Source organism: Rhinoraja longicauda, chromosome 27 (assembly GCF_053455715.1).
Source record: "Rhinoraja longicauda isolate Sanriku21f chromosome 27, sRhiLon1.1, whole genome shotgun sequence".
Taxonomy (NCBI): Eukaryota; Metazoa; Chordata; class Chondrichthyes; order Rajiformes; family Arhynchobatidae; genus Rhinoraja; species Rhinoraja longicauda.
In genome coordinates this window covers 20,861,211-20,881,082 of record NC_135979.1, presented here as the reverse complement: position 1 = coordinate 20,881,082, position 19,872 = coordinate 20,861,211, and the positions used below count along the sequence as shown (strand labels likewise).

General features: G+C 41.6%; 1 protein-coding gene across 2 annotated transcripts in view; it reads left to right on the top strand.

Annotated features, from left to right (window-relative positions):
• The window catches only part of csmd2 (CUB and Sushi multiple domains 2), a 1,532,573-nt gene that overhangs the window by 1,207,262 nt on the left and 305,439 nt on the right, over positions 1-19,872 (top strand). For both annotated transcript variants that reach the window (XM_078423311.1, XM_078423310.1), the window contains 3 exons: positions 7,752-7,908; positions 17,482-17,673; positions 18,874-19,000. In XM_078423311.1, coding sequence (XP_078279437.1) covers positions 7,752-7,908; positions 17,482-17,673; positions 18,874-19,000 — 476 coding nt within the window. The remainder of the gene's footprint in view (positions 1-7,751; positions 7,909-17,481; positions 17,674-18,873; positions 19,001-19,872) is intronic.

Here is a 19,872-nt window from a genome sequence, read left to right as displayed (position 1 = left end):
TTGATATCATTGCTGCTCTTGGATATAACAGATCCCCCATAGGCTTCTTAATCATCTCAGAAGACAGGATATCCATTCTACACAACCCTTAAATCTTTATAAATACATTTCTGGCTTGATCACAATCCTGTCACCGAAGACTAGAAAATCGAGATCATTATGTCTTAGAAAGCATGATTCCTGATTTATTTTTCTTCCCTGCGAAACTGATAGGAAATGCTTTGATTTGTATTGCTGGCCATGCATTACTTGTGATAAGAGAGGGAAGATGTGTGCAGACTGAGTGTAAGTAAGGAAATACTCTAAAGCTGTGCAACAATCAGCACTGATGTACAGAGGGATCTTGGGGTCCAAATCCATAACACACTGCAAGTGGCAACATGAGTAGATAGAGTGGTGAAGAAGGTATTTAGTAGGCTTGCCTTTATTGGTCAGGGCATTGGGTACAAGAGTCAGGAAATCATGATGCAGCTTTATGGCACTTTGATTAAGCCACATTTGGAGTATTGCGTGCAGTTCTGGTGGCCCATTACAAGCTTTCGAAAGAATGCAGAGGTTTACCAGAATGACTAGACCAAGTGGACCCATTGGGCCCAAACCTCTCCTGCATTGGTGCAGCACCCTCTCCTCCCCCTACTCCCCCCTCCCCCCCTTCCCTCCCTCCCCCTCCCTTCCCCCTCCCACATTCCCCTCCCCTTCCCCTCCCCCCATTCCCCTCCCTCCCCCACTCCATCCTCCCTCCCCTCCCTCCCTCCCTAGGAGATAGATTTAAACTTTAAAATGTGAATAACTTAAAAAATATAACACCGATTTCAATGAAACTTCTTCCAATAGCTCCAAAGGGACGATGGTGAGTAAGGTGGGCCTAAAATTGTTGTGCTATCGTGTACCATTTTGGCTGTAGTTCAGGATCACACAAACAAACAAATGAGAGTTTTAGTGTATAGAATGTCTAGATTAGGTACCAGCTATGGGAGAGGTTGGCCAGACTTTGATTTTTTTTTCTGGAACGCCGAAGGTTAAGAGGAGGCATGATAGAAGCAGATAAAATTATGAGAAGATAGATAAAGTAGACATTCAGAACCTTTTTCCCAAGATTGAAATATCAAACACTAGAGGGCATAGTTTTAAGGGGAGAGGGGCAAAGTTTAATGGAGATGTATGGAGCAAATTTTTTTTACAGAGTGGAATGGAAGTGCTTGCAATGTGCTGCACTGGGTGTTGGTGGAGACTGATAGTCTTGTGGCATTTAAGATACTTTTGGATATGCACTTGAATATGCAGGAAATCAAGGCATATGGATTATGTGCAGGCACATAAGAGTTGGTCTTGGCATCATGTTCGGTACAGACAATGTGGGCTGAAGGGCTGTTTCTGTGCTGCACTGTTCTATGCTTTATGTTCCATGCTCCATAACAAGTTAAATCTAGTTTAAGTTGATTGTAGCATGGGCATTTATGTTATTAATGTAGGAAAGTCCTTGGAAACTGATAACACTTTAATTTCATGTGGTGTGGTGGATTTTTGGATTAATTAGGCAGTGTGTTAATTCATGGGGCATGGAAATATTTGACTCTCTTTGCAACCTTTGTTTGATCGAAGTGTACATCACAGGTTATATCCAGGACAGAACTCCTCCTACTCTCTACCAACAACATAACATATAACACAAGAACCCAAGAAAACAGGAACAAAGATAGACCACACCTGGTTCTTCGAACTTGCCCCACCATTCAATATTGAAATGGCTGATTTACCCCAGGTCTCAATTCCTCTGCTGCACTTGAAAATGCTCTGTATTTATTGCTTATAAGGATCCACTAGATTATAAATACAGCAGATTGTTACTTGGCGTTGCACAGCAAAGGCTGAAAGGCAGCCACCCCCTCAGGCAGAGCACTGGGTCACCCGCAACATAGCAGCAAACTCCTTGTCGAGTTCTGATGGAGCTGTGCTGATTTCTGCGCAGATCCTGGCTTGGGTTGGAATATCGGTGCAGAGAGGTTACACCAGCCTGCCACAAGATGACACAGTGGCACAGCGGTAGAGTTGCTGCCTGACAGCGCAAGACACCCAGGTTCGATCCTCACTCTGGGGGAAAGTCTGTATGAGGATTTTACATTCTCCCTGTGGCTGCGTGGGTTTTATTTGGGTGCTCTGGTTTCCTCCCACACTCCAAAAGCATACAAGCTTGTAGGTTCATTGGCTTTGGTAAATTCTAATAAAATTGCCCCTCGTGTGTGTAGGTTAGTGTGATCACTGACCGCGGCGGACAGTAAGCCAAATGGCCTGTTTCCGTGCTGTATCTCTAAAATTTAAAGTCTAAAGTAGAGTGATCCTGTTGAAATTAAGATGGGGGTGGGGGTGGGGAGAGAACTGCTTGGAGGCTATTTTATTTCATTTCAGTCAGTTGCTTTGAATGCATGTGTGTCATTTTAATTAAAAAATGTCAATTTTAATGCTTTAATATTTTTTTCTTTTGAATAATCCTGAATCTTGTGATTATTTATGAATGATTTAATTCCATTGACAGCTTTGACAGCTGGTACAATGATGCTGGAGTGGTTCAATTACTAAACTAATAATCCAGCTGTGAAATTTGCAGTAGAATCTGAATATTAATTTTCATTTTTGTTAAGAAACAGTCATGAGTAATGATTATCGGAAAATCGCTATGTTGCTGTAAATATTCATGCGGCTTACCAACATCCCTCAGAAGAAGAAATCTTCTAACCTTACCTGGGCCTCCAGATCCTAAATACTGTTAACTTTTTAAAGTCTTCTACGTGGCAAAGCATGCCACCCAGTTCGTGGGAAAGAAATGTTGGCCTTACCACCAATGCACAGATTTTGTAGATTAATTTTAATAAAACCATGTGAACGTTAGTGCCTGCCATGATTACTCTGTGTCGGATCCCTCTGATTAGCCGTGAAATGCACTGGAGGGAAGAACAGAATCTCAGGTCAAGTGACCAGTGATCATAGACCTGTGGAAGATCTGTGGGGGAGTCTCATTGAAACTTACAGAATAATGAAAGGCATGAATAGAGTAGATGTGGAGAGGATGCCTCCACTAATGGGAGAGTCTAGGACACGAGGCCTTAGCCTCAGAATGAAAGGACATACCTTTAGAAGGAGATGGGGGAGGAATTTATTTTGTCAGAGGGTGGTGAATCTGTGGAATTCATTGCCACAGAAGGTTGTGGAGCTCAATGTCAAGTTACAAGTCAATGGATATTTTTCAGATGGAGATTGACAGATTGTTGATGAGAATGGGAGAAGGCAGGAGAGTGGGGTTGAGAGGGAAGGATAGATCAGCCATGATTGAATGAAGGAGTAGACTTGTTGGATGAAATGGTCTGATACTGCTCTGATCATTTATGAACTTATGCCAAATTCTGTTACTGACATTGGATAATAAGTAAAATATGGCTGCATACTTGGCAGAACTTTTTAAATATTTAATTAGGACCATTTAAATGTGTTTTATGCCATCTTGAAAAGACAGATGGCTTCTAGATTTAACATTTAAAAGGTGCTTCTAACAACGCAGCACCCATGCATTAAAATATCAATTAAAATTGCAGGTACAATACACTACGGTAGAAATTGCAATCTCAGCTGTTTCACGGAATAGCACAAATCAACTAAGCAATGCCCCATGTTTACAGTTATATAATCTGCTGTACCTGCTGTTCCACCGATGTAGACAAAAAAAGGGAGCAGTTACGGTGCGGTCACGGTGGAGCAGTTGTAGAGTTGGTGCCTTACAGCGAATGCAGCGCCGGAGACCCGGGTTCTATCCTGTTTATGGGTGCTGTCTGTACGTAGTTTGTACGTTGTCCCCGTGACCTGCGTGGGTTTTCTCCGAGATCTTCGGTTTCCTCCCACACTCCAAAGATGTACAGGTTTCTAGGTTAATTGGCTTGGTAAATGTAAAATAGTCCCTGGTGGGTGTAGGATAGTGTTAATGTGCGGGAATAGCTGGTCGGCGCGGACCCGGTGGGCCGAAGAGCCAGTTTCCGCGCTGTATCTCTAAACTAAACTTAGGTGCCAATGTTTCCTTTCAAGTTACTTAATCTTTGATAGATCAAGAGATGTTTTAGCATATAAATCACACTGAATATAAAATGGCATGGAATTAAGCCAAGCATGTTTCAGCTGGGCCTGTGGCTAGCAGTTTGAGGAAAACTTCCTGATTTAGCGTAGGTTTCAAGCTTTGAACCTTGGAGAAAATGACATTGAATCTTAAAGACCGAGACAGTACAACTCGCCACAGTTCCGTGGTATTGAATGGGGGTAAATTTCTAGGCCAGATGATGTTCTAAATTTGTGTGAAGTTCGCTTCCCAAAAATGTTCCTTGCAATTTATTTTGGGTTTAATCTATTTCTAGCTGTTCCAAAAGGTGCTTAATGCAGTGAGACAGAATGACCCACTGATCTGATATCCTGATGTAAAGATTTCATCATAATACTTGGATTTGTTCACAGACTTATTCACTTGAAACTGGACAGTATCATAAACACTGTGTTAAATTCTGATTCACTGATTCAGACTGAATCAGTCTGAAGAAGGGTCTCGACCCGAAATGTCACCCATTCCTTCTCTCCCGTGATGCTGCCTGACCCGCTGAGTTACTCCAGCATTTTGTGATACCTTCGATTTGAACCAGCATCTGCAGTTATTTTCCTACTGAATTAAACGTTCTACGTAGATTATTCTCTCAGCAACTACTGTCAAACAGCAGACAATGATAACTGACGGGTTATAATTCTGAAATGGACAATTAATGGATTGATTGATTAATATGTCAGTTTTCATCAGATCATCAGATGAGAGTCAGTGATGACCATATTTCTGATGACCATATTTCAACAACACATTTCTGTTTTCAATGCTTCTCATTTTTACTTCCTGCAGTCAAATTCAGGGAGCGGAAATTTATTCTTCATGTCTGAGCAAATATTAGAAACCAAATCAGTCATCCAACCAGTTATCTGATCAAAGGCAAAATCCTTGTGGATTTCTTTAGACACGCCATCACTTAAAAATAGCAACAAAAAAAAAGAAATATTCTCAGCATAATTCCTATCTCTGGCAGTATTAATAATAGTTTTTCACAAATTGTCTGTAGTTTGGTAGGTGCGGGACTGGACGCAGTTGGTTGAAAAAGATAAGGCCACTTCAATTGAGCTGGTTTTCATAATGAATAAAGTGGATGGAAGCTGTGTGAAGCACAGAGGTGTAAAATTAGGTAGGATGGAAAATGGAAAATGAAATGAAGCTGCTTTTCTTTCAGTCACAGGATTTTCTCTCAGCATGTTGCTCCTGTGCTGAAAGCATCAACATGTGTGGTGCTCACATTTTCACTTGGGATTGGCAATGGTGGAAATACATGCAACTATGACTTGTATTTACAACTCACAACCAAGTTGTCAACCACACATGAATTAAAGTGGTCCTGCCAGCACAGCAGTGTTTTGCTCCCTCACTGTGCCTGACAGAATGGTCGTGCAGGGGTAATATTCTCTGTGCCGGACAGCCAGCAGCGGCTTTTCACCACAGACAAAACTCCACCAACCTCATCCTGCATTATGATTAATGCCTCACAGCTTGGAGCATCTCAGGGTACAGGAATGGGCACGATCATGGTGAGCGTGGTTGAGATTTGTATGACAGGATGCACAAGATGCCTCCTCCAGATTTTCCCTTCTCTCCATGGCAGACATTTCCATGGTTGCCGTGAAGGGTTCATGACCTTCTGACACACTTCCCATGATCCCTTGTGACAAAGACGAGTCAGCTACAATCTCTGCAGATGACCGTGGTCATAAATGGACATGATGAGCTGAAGTGCAAGGGGTTGCATGCTGTGTGACTAGGAATCACAATGGCCATAAAATATTGAAGCCTGGCAAAATGGGAAAATAAACGTTTACATTTTTTTAATGTAGTTATTACTAATTTAGTGATTTTCTGAAGGTTCTCTGATTGGATGTCAGTTGAGGGCATGGTCAGGACATGATTTGTGGGTGAAATCCAATTTTTTGTCATTTATTTCTGAAACCCATTTTAAACGGACTCGAACAGCATATCTGCAACAGAGTTAAGTAAATGGAAAAATCAGTGGTTGAGCGATCAGTTTTCTGGCACCAGTGAATTGTAGCAGTAGATGGGGATGTTTTCCTTTGCCCAGTGACACTCAAGCTGGAACACATCACCAGTGTCAATGCTCTTTTACTCAAATACAAAAGAAACTAAGAGTGATAATTAAGAACAGGCCAATTCTAACCTCGGGGAAACATTCCAGTGAAACTAATTGGATCAAAGAGCACACTGACTGTTTCTCTGAGGGTCTCAAGTGAAATCCGTTAAAACAAATTATATCAGCTTTTAATTCCTTTAATTAAAACATGAAGTGCTAAAAGTATCCATCAGTTGGCAGAAAGATATCTGTCTAATATAAGAAATAGAGATATAGTGGTTTTAAAAAGTGTTGTCTTCTGAAAGTTTACGTTGCTCATTTTGAGTGGATTATCTTTCTTCTCCTTGCCTCGAATAGTTCTATCACTGCCTGAATTCCCCAGCCTTATGTATAATTAACAAGAACAATCAGTTTTGAAGTTGAGAACTTCAGTGCAGTTGACCAAGAAAAATATGTTCCTCAAAATGAAATAGTTTGGTTTCCAACATGCATAGTCATCCAGTTATATTTCAAATATTATTTTGGTGAAAATGTAAGCACATCCACATTGGGTATTTAACATCAATCTGGTGGATTATTAAAAACAATAGTGAAGGTTGGAAGCATGATGTAATTATTAAAGTGCATTTACTCATTGTGCATACTACCGAAATCCAATTTGTAATTTCTGAAGTGTAAAATATTGCCTTCATTTGTTTTATAGGGATTGTGTCATTGTGCTTTTACATAGAAACATAGAAAATAGCTGCAGGAGTAGGCCATTCGGCCCTTCGAGCCAGCACCGCCATTCAATATGATCATGGCTGATCATCCAAAATCAGTACCCCGTTCCTGCTTTCTCTCCATATCCCTTGATTCCGTTAGCTCTAAGGGCTATTTCTAACTCTCTCTTGAATATATCCAATGATTTGGCCTTCATTGCCTTCTGTGGCAGAGAATTCTACAAATTCACAACTCTCTGGGTGAAAAAGTTTTTTCTCATCTCAGTCCTAAAAGGCCTCCCCTTATTCTTAAACTGTGACCCCTGGTTCCAGATTCCCCCCCCCCCCCAACATCGGGAACATTTTCCTGCATCTAGCCTGTCCAATCCTTTAAGAATGTTATATGTTTCTATAATATCCCCTCTCATCCTTCTAAATTCCAGTGAATATAAGCCCAGTCGATCCATTCTTTTGAGGTAACTGTTTAACTGTTTTAACTTTCTTTCAAAAAAGGTTTCTGGAAGAACTTTCTTTGCGAATCGTAGATGCATTGTAACATTAAACACTGTGATGTCAGAGCTGCTGCAGATATATGTGCCACGGAACAAATTTTATGGGATTGCAGTAAAACTTCAGTCATTTTATACCAATTACCTTCTAATTGCTGCATTTTATTAAAGAAAGAGTTTGGTAATGTAAGGGAAAGATTTGTTCTTTGTGTTATGTGTAATAAAATAACAAGCCCATTTCCAAATGATAGGTTCACAACTGGCAGGCAGGGGTAAATTGTGCCCACTGCTCTGTTCTTTGCAACATTTAATTTTCCTTTATTTCTTGATCATAGATTTTTGATGGGAAGGATAGTACCTCCCGGGTACTTGGTACTTTCACCGGATTAGAGATGCTTGGCATCATTCTGAATAGCACGTCAAGTAGCCTGTGGCTGGAGTTCATCACAAATGCAGAAAACACAAGCAAAGGATTTGAGCTCCTTTTTTCAAGTAAGTGTCGGATTATGGTTCAATGGTTCTTTATTGTCACGTATGCACAGCACAGTGAAATTATTTTGCACAATCACAAATGCACAGTCGGCACAATTTTGGCGCCGTTTTCAAATTAAAAAAACCCACAGAAAACACAAACCGACCACAATCCAAAGTCCAGTCCACTTGTTTGAAATCCTGGAGCGCCACCGATCCCGGAAGCCTGCAGGCCCGCGACCCCACGTCCCTCTCATAAAGTCATAAGGTTATAAGTGATGGAAGTAGAATTAGGCCATTCGGCCCATCAAGTCTACTCCGCCATTCAATCATGGCTGATCTATCTCTCCCTCCTAACCCCATTCTCCTGCCTTCTCCCCATAACCTCTGACACCAGTACAAATCAGAAATACATCTATCTCTGCCGGAAAAATATCCACTAACTTGGCATCTACAGACTTTTGTAGATGCAGAATTCCAGACTCACCACCCTCTGACTAAAGAAATGTCTCCTTATCTTAATAAAAGAACGTCCTTTAATTCTAAGGCTAAGGACTCTAGACCTAGACTCTCCTACTAGTGGAAACATCCTCTCCACATCCACTCTTTCCAAGCCTTTCACTATTCTGTATGTTTCAAAGAGGTCCCCCCTCATTCTTCTAAACTCCAGTGAATACAGGCCCAGTGCCGACAAACGTTCATCAAAGGTTAACATACTCAATGCTGGGATCATTCTTGTAAGCCTCATCTGGAACCTCCCCAGAGCCATCACAACCTTCCTCAGATATGGTGCTCAAAATGGGCGGAACGGTGGCGCAGCGGTAGAGTTGCTGCCTTACAGCGAATGCAGCGCCGGAGACTCAGGTTCGATACTGACTACGGGTGCTGTACTGTACGGAGTTTGTACGTTCTCCCCGTGACCTGCGTGGGTTTTCTCCGAGATCTTCAGTTTCCTCCCACACTCCAAAGACGTACAGGTTTTTAGGTTAATTGGCTGGGCAAATGTAAAAATTGTCCCTAGTGGGTGTAGGATAGTGTTAGTGTGCGGGGATCGCTGAGCAGCGTGGTGCCAAAGGGACTGTTTCTGCGCTGTATCTCTAAATCTAAAAAAAAAAATCTAAAATGCTCACAATATTCCAAATGTGGCCTTACCAGCCCCTTATAGAGCCTCAGCAGGACATCCCTGTTTTTGTATACAAGTCCTCTTGAAATAAATGCTAGCATTGAGTTTGCTTTCCTTTGCTAACCGACTCTGTGTCCCAGGGGGTGCCTTCTACAGCCTCTTCTACTGGTCTACTCCTCACATCCGTTGCCGCCAGCGGCTCCCTCCTCGTCTCTCCGGTCTTCAGGGCTTCCAAGATTCCACTGCATGTGGCCTTTGGGTCTTCATTGGCCTGATGAGTGATCATATATTATGTTCGATTGATTCAGTGTGCTGGAGTTTAATTCAGTTTATTGTCACGTGTACTGAGGTACAGTGAAAAGCTTTTTGTTGAGTGCTAACCAGTCGGCGGAAAAGCTATACATGATTACAATCGAGCCGTCAACAGTGTGCAGATACGTGATAAAAGGAATAACGTTTAGTGTATGATAAGGTCCAGTAAAGTCTGAGGTTATGGACGATATATATTGTAAATTTTGGGATACGTCTCGTTTTCACCCTGAAGATGGTATTCTTGGAGATTTCAAAAGCCCTTTGTTCTCTGATGTAATGCCCAAGATCTGCAACTTATGATACTGAGGATTTTCTATGGAGATAAAGAATGTGTTGAGAAACTGAATGTCCTTTCACTTGTGGCGTGTCCTTTTTCATGCTCTTCAGACCCATGATACATGCAAAGTGAAGCTTTTTTGTTACATTTCATTGTATCGCTTCACATTTTCCAATTTGAATACATTTGTCAGAGATGACGAGAGGAAATGTTCACGAAGTGTTTTATTTTAACATGAGAAGGTTGTAGAATATTGTTCTCGCATGGACTTGGATGAACAAGGATATCTAGGGGGTCCAAGATGACGAGAGATCAGGCTCCACTGCGTTGACTTGGCACATCTGTACATACACCGATCAGGCAAAACATTATGACCACTGACAGGCAAAGTGAATAACATTGATTATCTTGGCACCTGTCAAGGGGTGGGATATATTAGGCAGCAAGTGAACAGTCAGTTCTTGAAGTTGATGCGTTGGATGCCGGAGAAATGGGCAGGAGTAAAGACCTGAACGACTTTGACAAGGGCCAAATTGTTATGGCCAAACGACTGCTTCAGAGCATCTCTGGAACGGCAAGGCTTGTGGGGTGCTCCCGGTCAGCAGTAGTGAGTACCTACCAACAGTGGTCCGAGGAGGGACAAACCACAAACCGGCGGCAGGGTGTTGGACACCCAAGGCTCATCGGTGCAAGAGGGCAATGAAGGCTATCCCATCTGGTCCAAACAGACAGAAGATCTACTGTGGCACAAATCACAGAAAATTTTAATGGTGGTCATGGGAGGAATGTGTCACAATACACAGTGCATCGCACCCTGCTGCGTATGGGGCTGCACACGGAGGACCAACAGCATATTAGGCAGGTGGTCATAATGTTTTGGCTCATCAGGTCATAATGTTTTGGCTGATTGGTGTATGTGTAAGGACGCATACAAAAATGCCCATTCAAACTCTAGCTCAGACAGGCATATTATGAACACAAGAAAAGGCCATAACCTTACGCATTCTTGACTCCACTGTCTTCCTCAGCTTGTCTCACCCTTTCACTCTTTCCCTCATTTCCTATTCCTTATTCCTATTCATCCTAATCCCCTGTTTTCCTTACGTGTGTTCACCATCCCTTGATCACCCAACCTATTCTCCCTCTCCCTCTCCCCACTGCTCTCCTCCCTTCTCCCTCCCCCCCCCCCACACACTTTTCCTCTCCATTATCCTTAATCCCTCTGCCTCACTCCCCCTCCCACATTCTTTCATTCCACACGCCACCCACTTCACTCCCACCGTCCACCAAGTGCAAGAATAATATATATTTTTCTCAGGCTGAGCCTCCACTCATTCATTTCTAAGCCACAACCATCTCTGACCCGGTCCAGTGTGGTTCCCTACACCTCATCCAAATGCTCCTCCAGAAAAAAACGTACGGGAGCTCCACTGGTACTCACATCAGTCTGAAGAAGGGTCTCAACCCAAAACGTCACCCATTCCTTCTCTCCAGAGATGCTGCCAGACCCGCTGAGTTACTCCAGCATTTTGTGATACCTTCACTATACAGTAATGTTACTCTTACCGCTAAATGTCTGCCAAATACCTGAGACCATTGAGCGGAAGGGGAATATTTGTATTTCTGTTAGTCTAACAACTTTCCCTGGAGTGCTGGCTGCAGTCCCGACATGCTCACTAACATGGGACCAATTTGCAGGCCTGGTCTCACTCGTCTTCTGCTCTCTTGAGTCAGTCAACAAGGCCTGGACAGTGACCAGGAATTGGGGTGCATGTTGCTGATTCCCCATCCCCAAAAGTGTCCCTTTCAGGCTTTTCCAGATGCCAAAAGTAGGGGAATAAAAAAACAAGAGGACATACCTTTCCCGTGAGATGGACAAAATTTAATATGCATCTGAGGGCCAATTATTTCAGTCAGAGGGTGGTGGGTATATGGAACAGGCTGCCATAAGAGGTAGTAGAGGCCGATACTATAGCAGCATTTAAAAAAACACTTGGACAGGTACATGGAAAGGAAAGGGATATGGGCCCAACACAAACAATTCGGACTCGGGGGGCATCTGGGTTGGCATGGATGAGTTGGCCCAGAGGGCCTGTTCTCTGCTGTATGGCTCTGTGCAGTGTGGCTCCTTGTCAGCAATGTCGCAGTATCACATACATACTGGAACTTTCATCAGTAGCTTGAGGACTCAGCATGTAATTAATTTTGACATGGTACCTTGCAGATAAATCTGTTTCACCTCATAACATTTGTGAAGACATTACAAATTGGCAATGAGAATGGTAATGTTTCCATAGAAATGTTGAGCTTGTTGATGCCCAGTAAGAGTTGAGTGAAGTTCATTTGACCAGGTGAGACTCAATGACACTTTTGTAAAAATTGAAGACAATGAAGATCAAAAGGAATTCCCTGCACTAAATATGCGACAGACGTTAGATCTGTGACCTGCACTTGTCCAGATGGAGTGTTCAAGATATTTGACAAAATATAGGAAAGTGCAATCCATTCAATTTTGCCTCAACCATCGGTTCAAACGTTCATGCCACTGCTTCCAGTGAACCATAGGTATTTTGAAGGTTGTCCCATATATCAAAAGTCACCCTTGGCACTATCTTCCAAATGCATAGCCTCAACACCTAAGAGGGACGATTGTAGATGATGAATAACAACCTGGTCCCTTTCAAACACTCTTAAGTCACATGCCATCTTAACATGAGTATATATCACCGTTCTTTTCTTGTTTTGCAGGATCAAAATAGTGAAACCTCCTACACAATAATATTGTGATAGTCTCATTTGCACATGAACCTCTGTTCGCTTAGGCACCCTCCAACACTCCAACCTCATCTCCTTGGGAGTTATTGTGAATCGATAACACATGCTAACCATTGACGACAATATCTACCTCGTAACAATGAGCGTTGTAAACAAATTGCATACTTTCGGTTAGGCGCAGTGGTAGAGCTGCTGCCTCACGGGGACAGAGACCCGGGTTCGATCCTGACTATGGGTGCTGTCTGTGCGGAGTTTGTACGTTCTCCCTGTGACTGCGTGGGGTTTGTCTGGGTACTCCACTTTCCTCTCAAATTCCAAAGACATGCAAGTTTGTAGGTTAATTGGCTTTGGTAAAATAATGCCCCTAGTGTGTGGGATAGAACGCATGTACGGATCATCGTTGGTTAGCATGGATTCGAAAGGCCGAAGGTCCTGTTTCCATACTGTATCTCAAAACTAAACTAATCTAAATCTGATTATTTGTGCTGATTTGTGTCAAACAACAAAACAATGGTGAAAATCAAACTGCTGGTGGAACTCAGTGTGTCACGCAAAATGGCTGGAGCGAAATGGAGTGACAACATTTTGGGTCGGGACCTTTCATCAGTCTTAAGAAGAGTCCCAACCCAAAAGAATGTCTGTTCATTTCCCACCGCAGATGCTGCCTGTCTGCTAAGTTCCTCTAGCAGTCTGTTTTTTACTCAATCTGCAGTCTCTTGTGTCAAGCGTGTGATTGTATTGCTTTTAGGGCAGTGAAACATCCAAAACATGTCACTGGAGTATTCTCAATTGAAACTGATACAAGCCCGAGAAGAAAGCATTAAGGGAATGGATTAGTTAAAGAGCAGGACTGTGTGTTTTGGAGCTGTGGGCTTGAACAGCTGCTGGTGCTTCTATCAGAGATGGAAGGATCACATTGCATCAAGGGGGTAGAATTGGAGGAATGCAAAAGCTGTGTTGGGAGGGGTAATGAGAGAGGTCGGCAATTGTTTCCTGCAAACTGGTGAACATTGAAAACTCAGTGAAGTCATCTAAACTTAGTTCATAAGGGATAGGAGCAGAATTACGTCATTCGGCCCATCAAGTCTACTCTACCATTCAATCATGGCTGATCTATCTTTCCCTCTTAACCCCATTCTCCTGCTTTCTCCCCATAACTCTGACACCTGTAATAATTAGTGAGTCAACACATTTTACTTTATCAGTCTTTTCATTAAAACACTCATTAAAATATACTGGCACTTCTGGTGACTGACGGATAGACATTTGTAACACAATGCAGATGATATTGAATAAATTCAAACACGCATTCCAACAGACACTCAGATTATTTCACTGGAGTAAAATTTTAGATGTAGCCAGTAGCTTGCAGCTGACATGGTGTTGCCTTGATTGTGCCATTGCTCAAGTTGAATTTCTGTCAGAATCTTTGGATGTCTGAAATTTGTCTTAGAAAAAGATGTGATAAAAATTTTGAATTTAATTCTGGGAAGGATGCAGTGGGCCCCACATGGAGCTCAATTAGACTCCCATTGTGGAATACTGAGTCTTGTTGGATGAGATTGTACTGAAATAGTGAGGAATAAATCAAAATATGAAATGTTGTGAGTTGGCAATACCAGTATCTTTTACTGCTGAGAAATCCTCTGATATATGTATACGTATATAAGCTGATGAGGTCCTGTTGTGTAAAAGTCATAAGTATTTAGCACATGTGGGAAATGAGAAGCTCAGGAGAGAACAAGTATGTGTTTATTTCATGAGCTTCGTGGTCCATAAACCTGTGAAGCAGTTAGAAAGCCACATATCCGAATATGAATCTGGTTGTAGCAAAGCTAATTCAGAATACATCGTAGAATTTCATTGAAACTTGAATGTATTTATCTAGGTATCTCTTCTGGATGCAGCCAAACCCTGATAATTGGGCACTCTTGTGGTTTTGCCGAAGCTAGACAGATAATTTACTCCTTTCAATCTCCCAATAGCTTTTTAATTCGATTTTTCTTCAAATGTTGCGCAATCTATGGGAACAGCAGGAAACAAAAGTCCGAGAGTTTAAAGGAATGTGGGAATGAGATCCTGATGAGTTTAAAAGAAGCTCAGGAAACAGAAGCTGGTCCCCCAAACAAACGGGTGGTAGATTGTCTGAATTTTACTGTATTTCATTTGTAATCGGGAAAATTGTGTCCGTCATATTGCAAATACCTCTCAGAAACAGTTGAAGACCTCCTTTTGAGACTTCATGCCAAATGGTGCTTGATGATGCACGAGTGAAGTATGTTGGGGTATTTTACCACTTTGCAGATCCAATACAAGTTCGAGTAGTTGTTGATGGAAATGAGGCAAGATGACTTACAATGCATTGAGTCTAATCAAGCTCAATCTTTCCCCAAACAAGCAATATTATGAAAACCATTCACCGGTGACAATTTGATTAGTTAACTACTGCCCAATTGTCACTCTGACTCAACCGCCCTGTAATTATGACTGTTGTCCAGATGAAAGGATTGAATAAGACCAAGTGCTTTTTTAGAATGCAGTGTCAAAGCTCAAAATTGTGGAGAAATTGACTTAAGTGAACACTTGGTATATGGATTGGAACAGCAGCTTTTCTGATACCAGAAATCAATAAATTCCTTAACTTGACAAATTTCAGTTGGCAATCACTCAAGTATAATCCTAATTTTTCCCTCGTGTAACCTGTAACATCCACATTTTCCATTAGCATGCTTGCCTTTTTGAAGCTGATAAATTTACAATTGATGATACAATAGTGACACTGTAAATGTTACAGATTTTTCCTCTTGCTCATACTTGACTTTTCTATTATCTATGTATCTGTGTTGTGCAAGAAACCAGGTATTATAGCGAATGCAGGTTGGAGACAACCTGATGGCTAGCCAATTCCTCATTAGTCCTGCCTGCCGTATTAGTTCCCTATCCCACTCCCACTAAAAACTTTCTGTCTCGGAAGGAACTGCAGATGCTGGTTTACACTGAAGATAGACACAAAATGCTGGATTAACTCAGCGGGACAGGCAGAGAAGGAATGGGTGACGTTTCAGGTTGAGACCCTTCTTCTGACTGAGAGTCAAGGGAGAGGGAGACACAGAGATATGGGTGTGAAAATGAGAGGTCAAAGGGGACGAAGCTCAAGGAAATGTAGAATGGACCATTGTTAGCTGAGGGGAAGGTAACAACGAGGCGACAATCAGTAACAGGATATCAGTGAAACTAGTCAGAGTACTTGGATGGGGGCCTATGGTCTCCTATATTGTTGCAGCATAGCTCATTGTATGTTTAAGGAACGTCTCACCTTCCATCTTGGCACTTTGCAGTCTGCAGGACTCAATATTTAACTCAGCAGCTTTAGATAACATAGCGAGTGGGTAAGATCATCTCTGACCCCTCTCACCCTGGCCACAAAATCTTTGAAGCACTTCCCTCTGGAAGGCGACTCCAGACTGTCAAAGCAGCCACAGCCAGACATAAAAACAGCTTTTTTTCCACGAGTAGTAGTTCTTCTCAATAACCAAAGTCTGTCGTCTCTTTTTTACTCTGGTTTATTATCACCCACATGTTCAGACCGTAATGTTGTATCCATATTGTTTTGATGTGGTTATGCTTTATTCTTAATTGTTAACTGTATGTTTTTGTTGTTACTTGTGAGCGGAGCACCAAGGCACATTCCTTGTATATGCATATACTTGGCCAATAAACCTATTCATTCATTCATTCATTCATTCTCTCTTTGTATCTCGATTGGCCATTTTTTCCTTCCATCCCTCTCTTCCCTTTTCTTTCATTGGTATGTTTTGGCTCACTGATCATGTAGCAGTATGGCATTACTAAACAACTTTACAAGATTTGTAACACATTACGCAGACAAAATACATAAGCAGCCCCTTAATGACTATATTATTTCACTCTATCACAAAAACGTCCGCACATTCACTATTTCTTAATCTAACCTGGTTTTTCTCCTGTCCAGTTCTGATGAAAGATCTTTGACCTGGCATTAATTGTTTCTCTTTCTAGAGAAGCTGCATGTTAGGTTGAGTCTTTCCTGCATTTTATGATGTTCCATTTATTTTTCTGGAACAAATCACAATTAAGTCAACAATACTTGTATTCATCTTTTAAGAACAAAGATACTTTGAAAATGTTGATTTAAGGTTTCAAGGTTTCAAGGTCAGTTTATTGTCACATGTACCAATTAAGGTACAGTGAAATTTGAGTTACCATACAGCCGTACTAAGTGAAAAGCAACAAGGCACACAACCACATAAAAGTTAACATAAACATCTATCACAGTGGATTCCACATTCCTCACTGTGATGGAAGGCAATAAAGTTCAATCATCTTCCTCTTTGTTCTCCCGCGATCGGGGCAGTCAAACCATCCGCAGTCGGGGCGATCAAAGCCCCCGCAGCCGACGATCGAAGCCCCCAGCGGGGTGATCGAAACTCCCGCGTCGGGCCAGTTGAAACTCTCTCCGCTGCATGGAGCTCCCGAGTCGGCCTCTTCTTACCAGAGACCATGGGCTTCATGACGTTCAAGTCCACGGGCCCTGCAGTTGGAGCTTCGATCCCCGGCAAAGGGATCGCAAACTCCGCGATGTTAAAGTCCCGCAGACTCCTGTGGCTTGGAGCACCCGTCGGTCTCCAGGAAAGGCCGACAACTCCGCGATGTTAGGCCGCAGTGGGGACGGAGATACGAAACGGAAATAAATTGCTTCTCCATCGAGGTAAGAGATTGAAAAAAAAGTTACCCCCATAACCTCCCCAACCCCCACATGAAACAAACCAAAGAACACTAAAACATACTTTTTAACACCTACTGAAAATAACGAAAAGAAGAAAGGACAGACAGGCTGCAGGCAAGGCAGCCGCTGCTGGTGGCGCCACCCGGTGTTTATAAGTACATGCTGAAACCAGGAGTCTCATGGTTATTAACTGTAGATTATCATTCAGTAAACTTGGATAATCTAATGATTATCCTGAAAGTAAACATGATATTTGTCATTTATTAAAAAGGAACAAGCTGAATGTTTGATTTTTTGCATCTATTGTGTTTTTAATTCAATGTCATTGAATCCCTTTACCAGGTTTTGAACTGGTCAAGTGTGAAGACCCAGGCACTCTACAGTTTGGCTATAAGAGTCAGGATGAGGGACATTTTGCAGGGACAACTGTGGTCTTCCGTTGCATGCCAGGATACACATTGCAGGGAATGTCAGTGCTCACCTGTTTAACTGGAGACCGGAGAGCTTGGAACAATCCACTGCCTTCCTGCGTAGGTAGGAAATCAGATTTTGACATTACATTTGCTAAAAATAGGTGATATTATGACAAAATTATATTTAATTCTTCATGTATTTTCTTTCCTCTTGTTCACCCAGGAAAAAAAAGAGGCGAGTGGTAGATATTTAAATATCTATTAAGTTATCTATCTGATTAACTTAAATAGTTGACACAAATAAAGTATATAAAATCACATGAGACAGACTTAGTGTAATAGGAAGGACCCATAGGAATTGACTAGTAAATGACTGATAAAATACAGTTAACATAATTGGTCGACGAATTAGAGAAGAGATGAGGAAATTATTTTCACTTAAAGCATGATCAGGGGCCTGAATTCCCTTGCATGCTTGAAAGGATGATAGAAGCAGAAAGTCTCATCACGTTTAAAAAGTGCCTGAATATTCACTTGAAGAGCCGTGATCTGCAGGACTGTAATCTACAAGGTGGACGATGAAAGAAGGCTGAGAGTATCTTTCTTGACTAGATTTTCAAAATCTGTTGAAAGCTTCCTGTGTCAATGAACTTTCTATTACGCAATGATTTTCTGCACATTTGTGTTCACGACAGACACAGAGCAGTCCTCTTAAGCCAAGATTGAAGACTGTCCAATCTTAACATGGTCATGGGCTACAATAGCAAGTTGTGGATTTATTCAGAGTGGTTCATGTGACCTCCAATGGCTTTGTGTTTAAAAGCAGGGTATTTAAAAAGCTCATGTGCTACTCATGTTACCTAAGCAATGATAGATCTGCAATGTATGGGCACAGATGGAGAGCAAATCTCCATTTTGTGAAATCATGAAATGCACCTTAAGACGGTTTAAATGTGAAGATTATATTTAGATGATGCACCATCCTCTCATGTAAATAAACTGTCCATTAGATTGTTTGAAAAGAGAACCAAAGAAAACCAACTTGACCAGATGAGGGTTAAAGGACAAACCAGGTTAATTGCTTGGGAAATCCAATTAATTGCTTCAATTGTAGTTTATCAATTATTAATGCAATGTTAATAATGTAGTCCAACAGTCCTCGATAGGCATTGTCTTCCATTGACAATTTAATTTGAATGGATCAATGTATACTTTGGTGCTTTTTTTTTAATGATGCTTCCTGATTGTACCTTTAATTATACGATTTTTCTTTTGTAAGAATTGTTCAAATGTTGCCTTCTTGTTCCATAAATATTCTCAGCTGAATGTGGAGGTCATATCGTTGGACAGACATCGGGTAGAATCTTATCACCTGGGTACCCAGTGCCATATGATCACAATCTCCACTGCACCTGGTTTGCTGAGGCGGATCCTGGCAGCATGATCAGGTAAAAGGCCTACTGTTCTATCTAATAGCTAAGAAATCATAATTAGAAACTACTTTTTGGGTGCCTAAATAAAAGGTTGTGTTCGTGCTCTGCATTTTTCTCCCTTTCAAGTCACAATTAGGAGCAAATTAAATCATTAGCCCTCATTTTGATAGCATTAGATGTGATTTGCATATTAATTATTTCATGAAACAGATGTGGATTTTATTGGATGTTTTGGATTAATTAAATGAAAAGCGCCTTAGAAAAAAGTCACTCAATAGGCAATTCTTGGAATAAACTTTGGGATTATCTTCCTTCTCTGCAATTCCCTCCTGTCCATCGATGCCGCGTGAATTTTTTTTAAATTCGATGCACACCAGGGTTGCATTCTGCCTACTTAATGAACAATATTTGAAACAGTTCATTTTAGATGATGAATTTACGGTGAACCACCTGACAAGTAAAATGATGGAAATTTGAGTGCCTGAATCTATGATCCTGAGTGTCTGCTGGATGGCCATAATAATAATGTTGCAGATTTCACTACCCATGGCATCACAGAAAAGTTATTGAGCAATTAATTGTTGAGAATGTGTTCCTGGGGAGTAATGATCCAGAAACTAGGCAGAGAGAGGTTTGGTGTGGAGATAGCTTTCTCTGCTACGACCCTTGCACAATCATGTGTTCAAGGCTGACTTCAGAGGGAGCTTTAGGGGTGGACTAGTTGAAGTGCAGTGGTAGATGGAGGCAGGCATGGCCTGAAGAGTCAAAAATAAGGACTGAGGATAACCTACGTAAAGACCTTATGAAAAGGAAAGAACTGCAGATGCTGGTTTTCGAAGATAGACACAAGATTCTGGAGTAACTCAGCGGGACAGGCAGCATCTCTG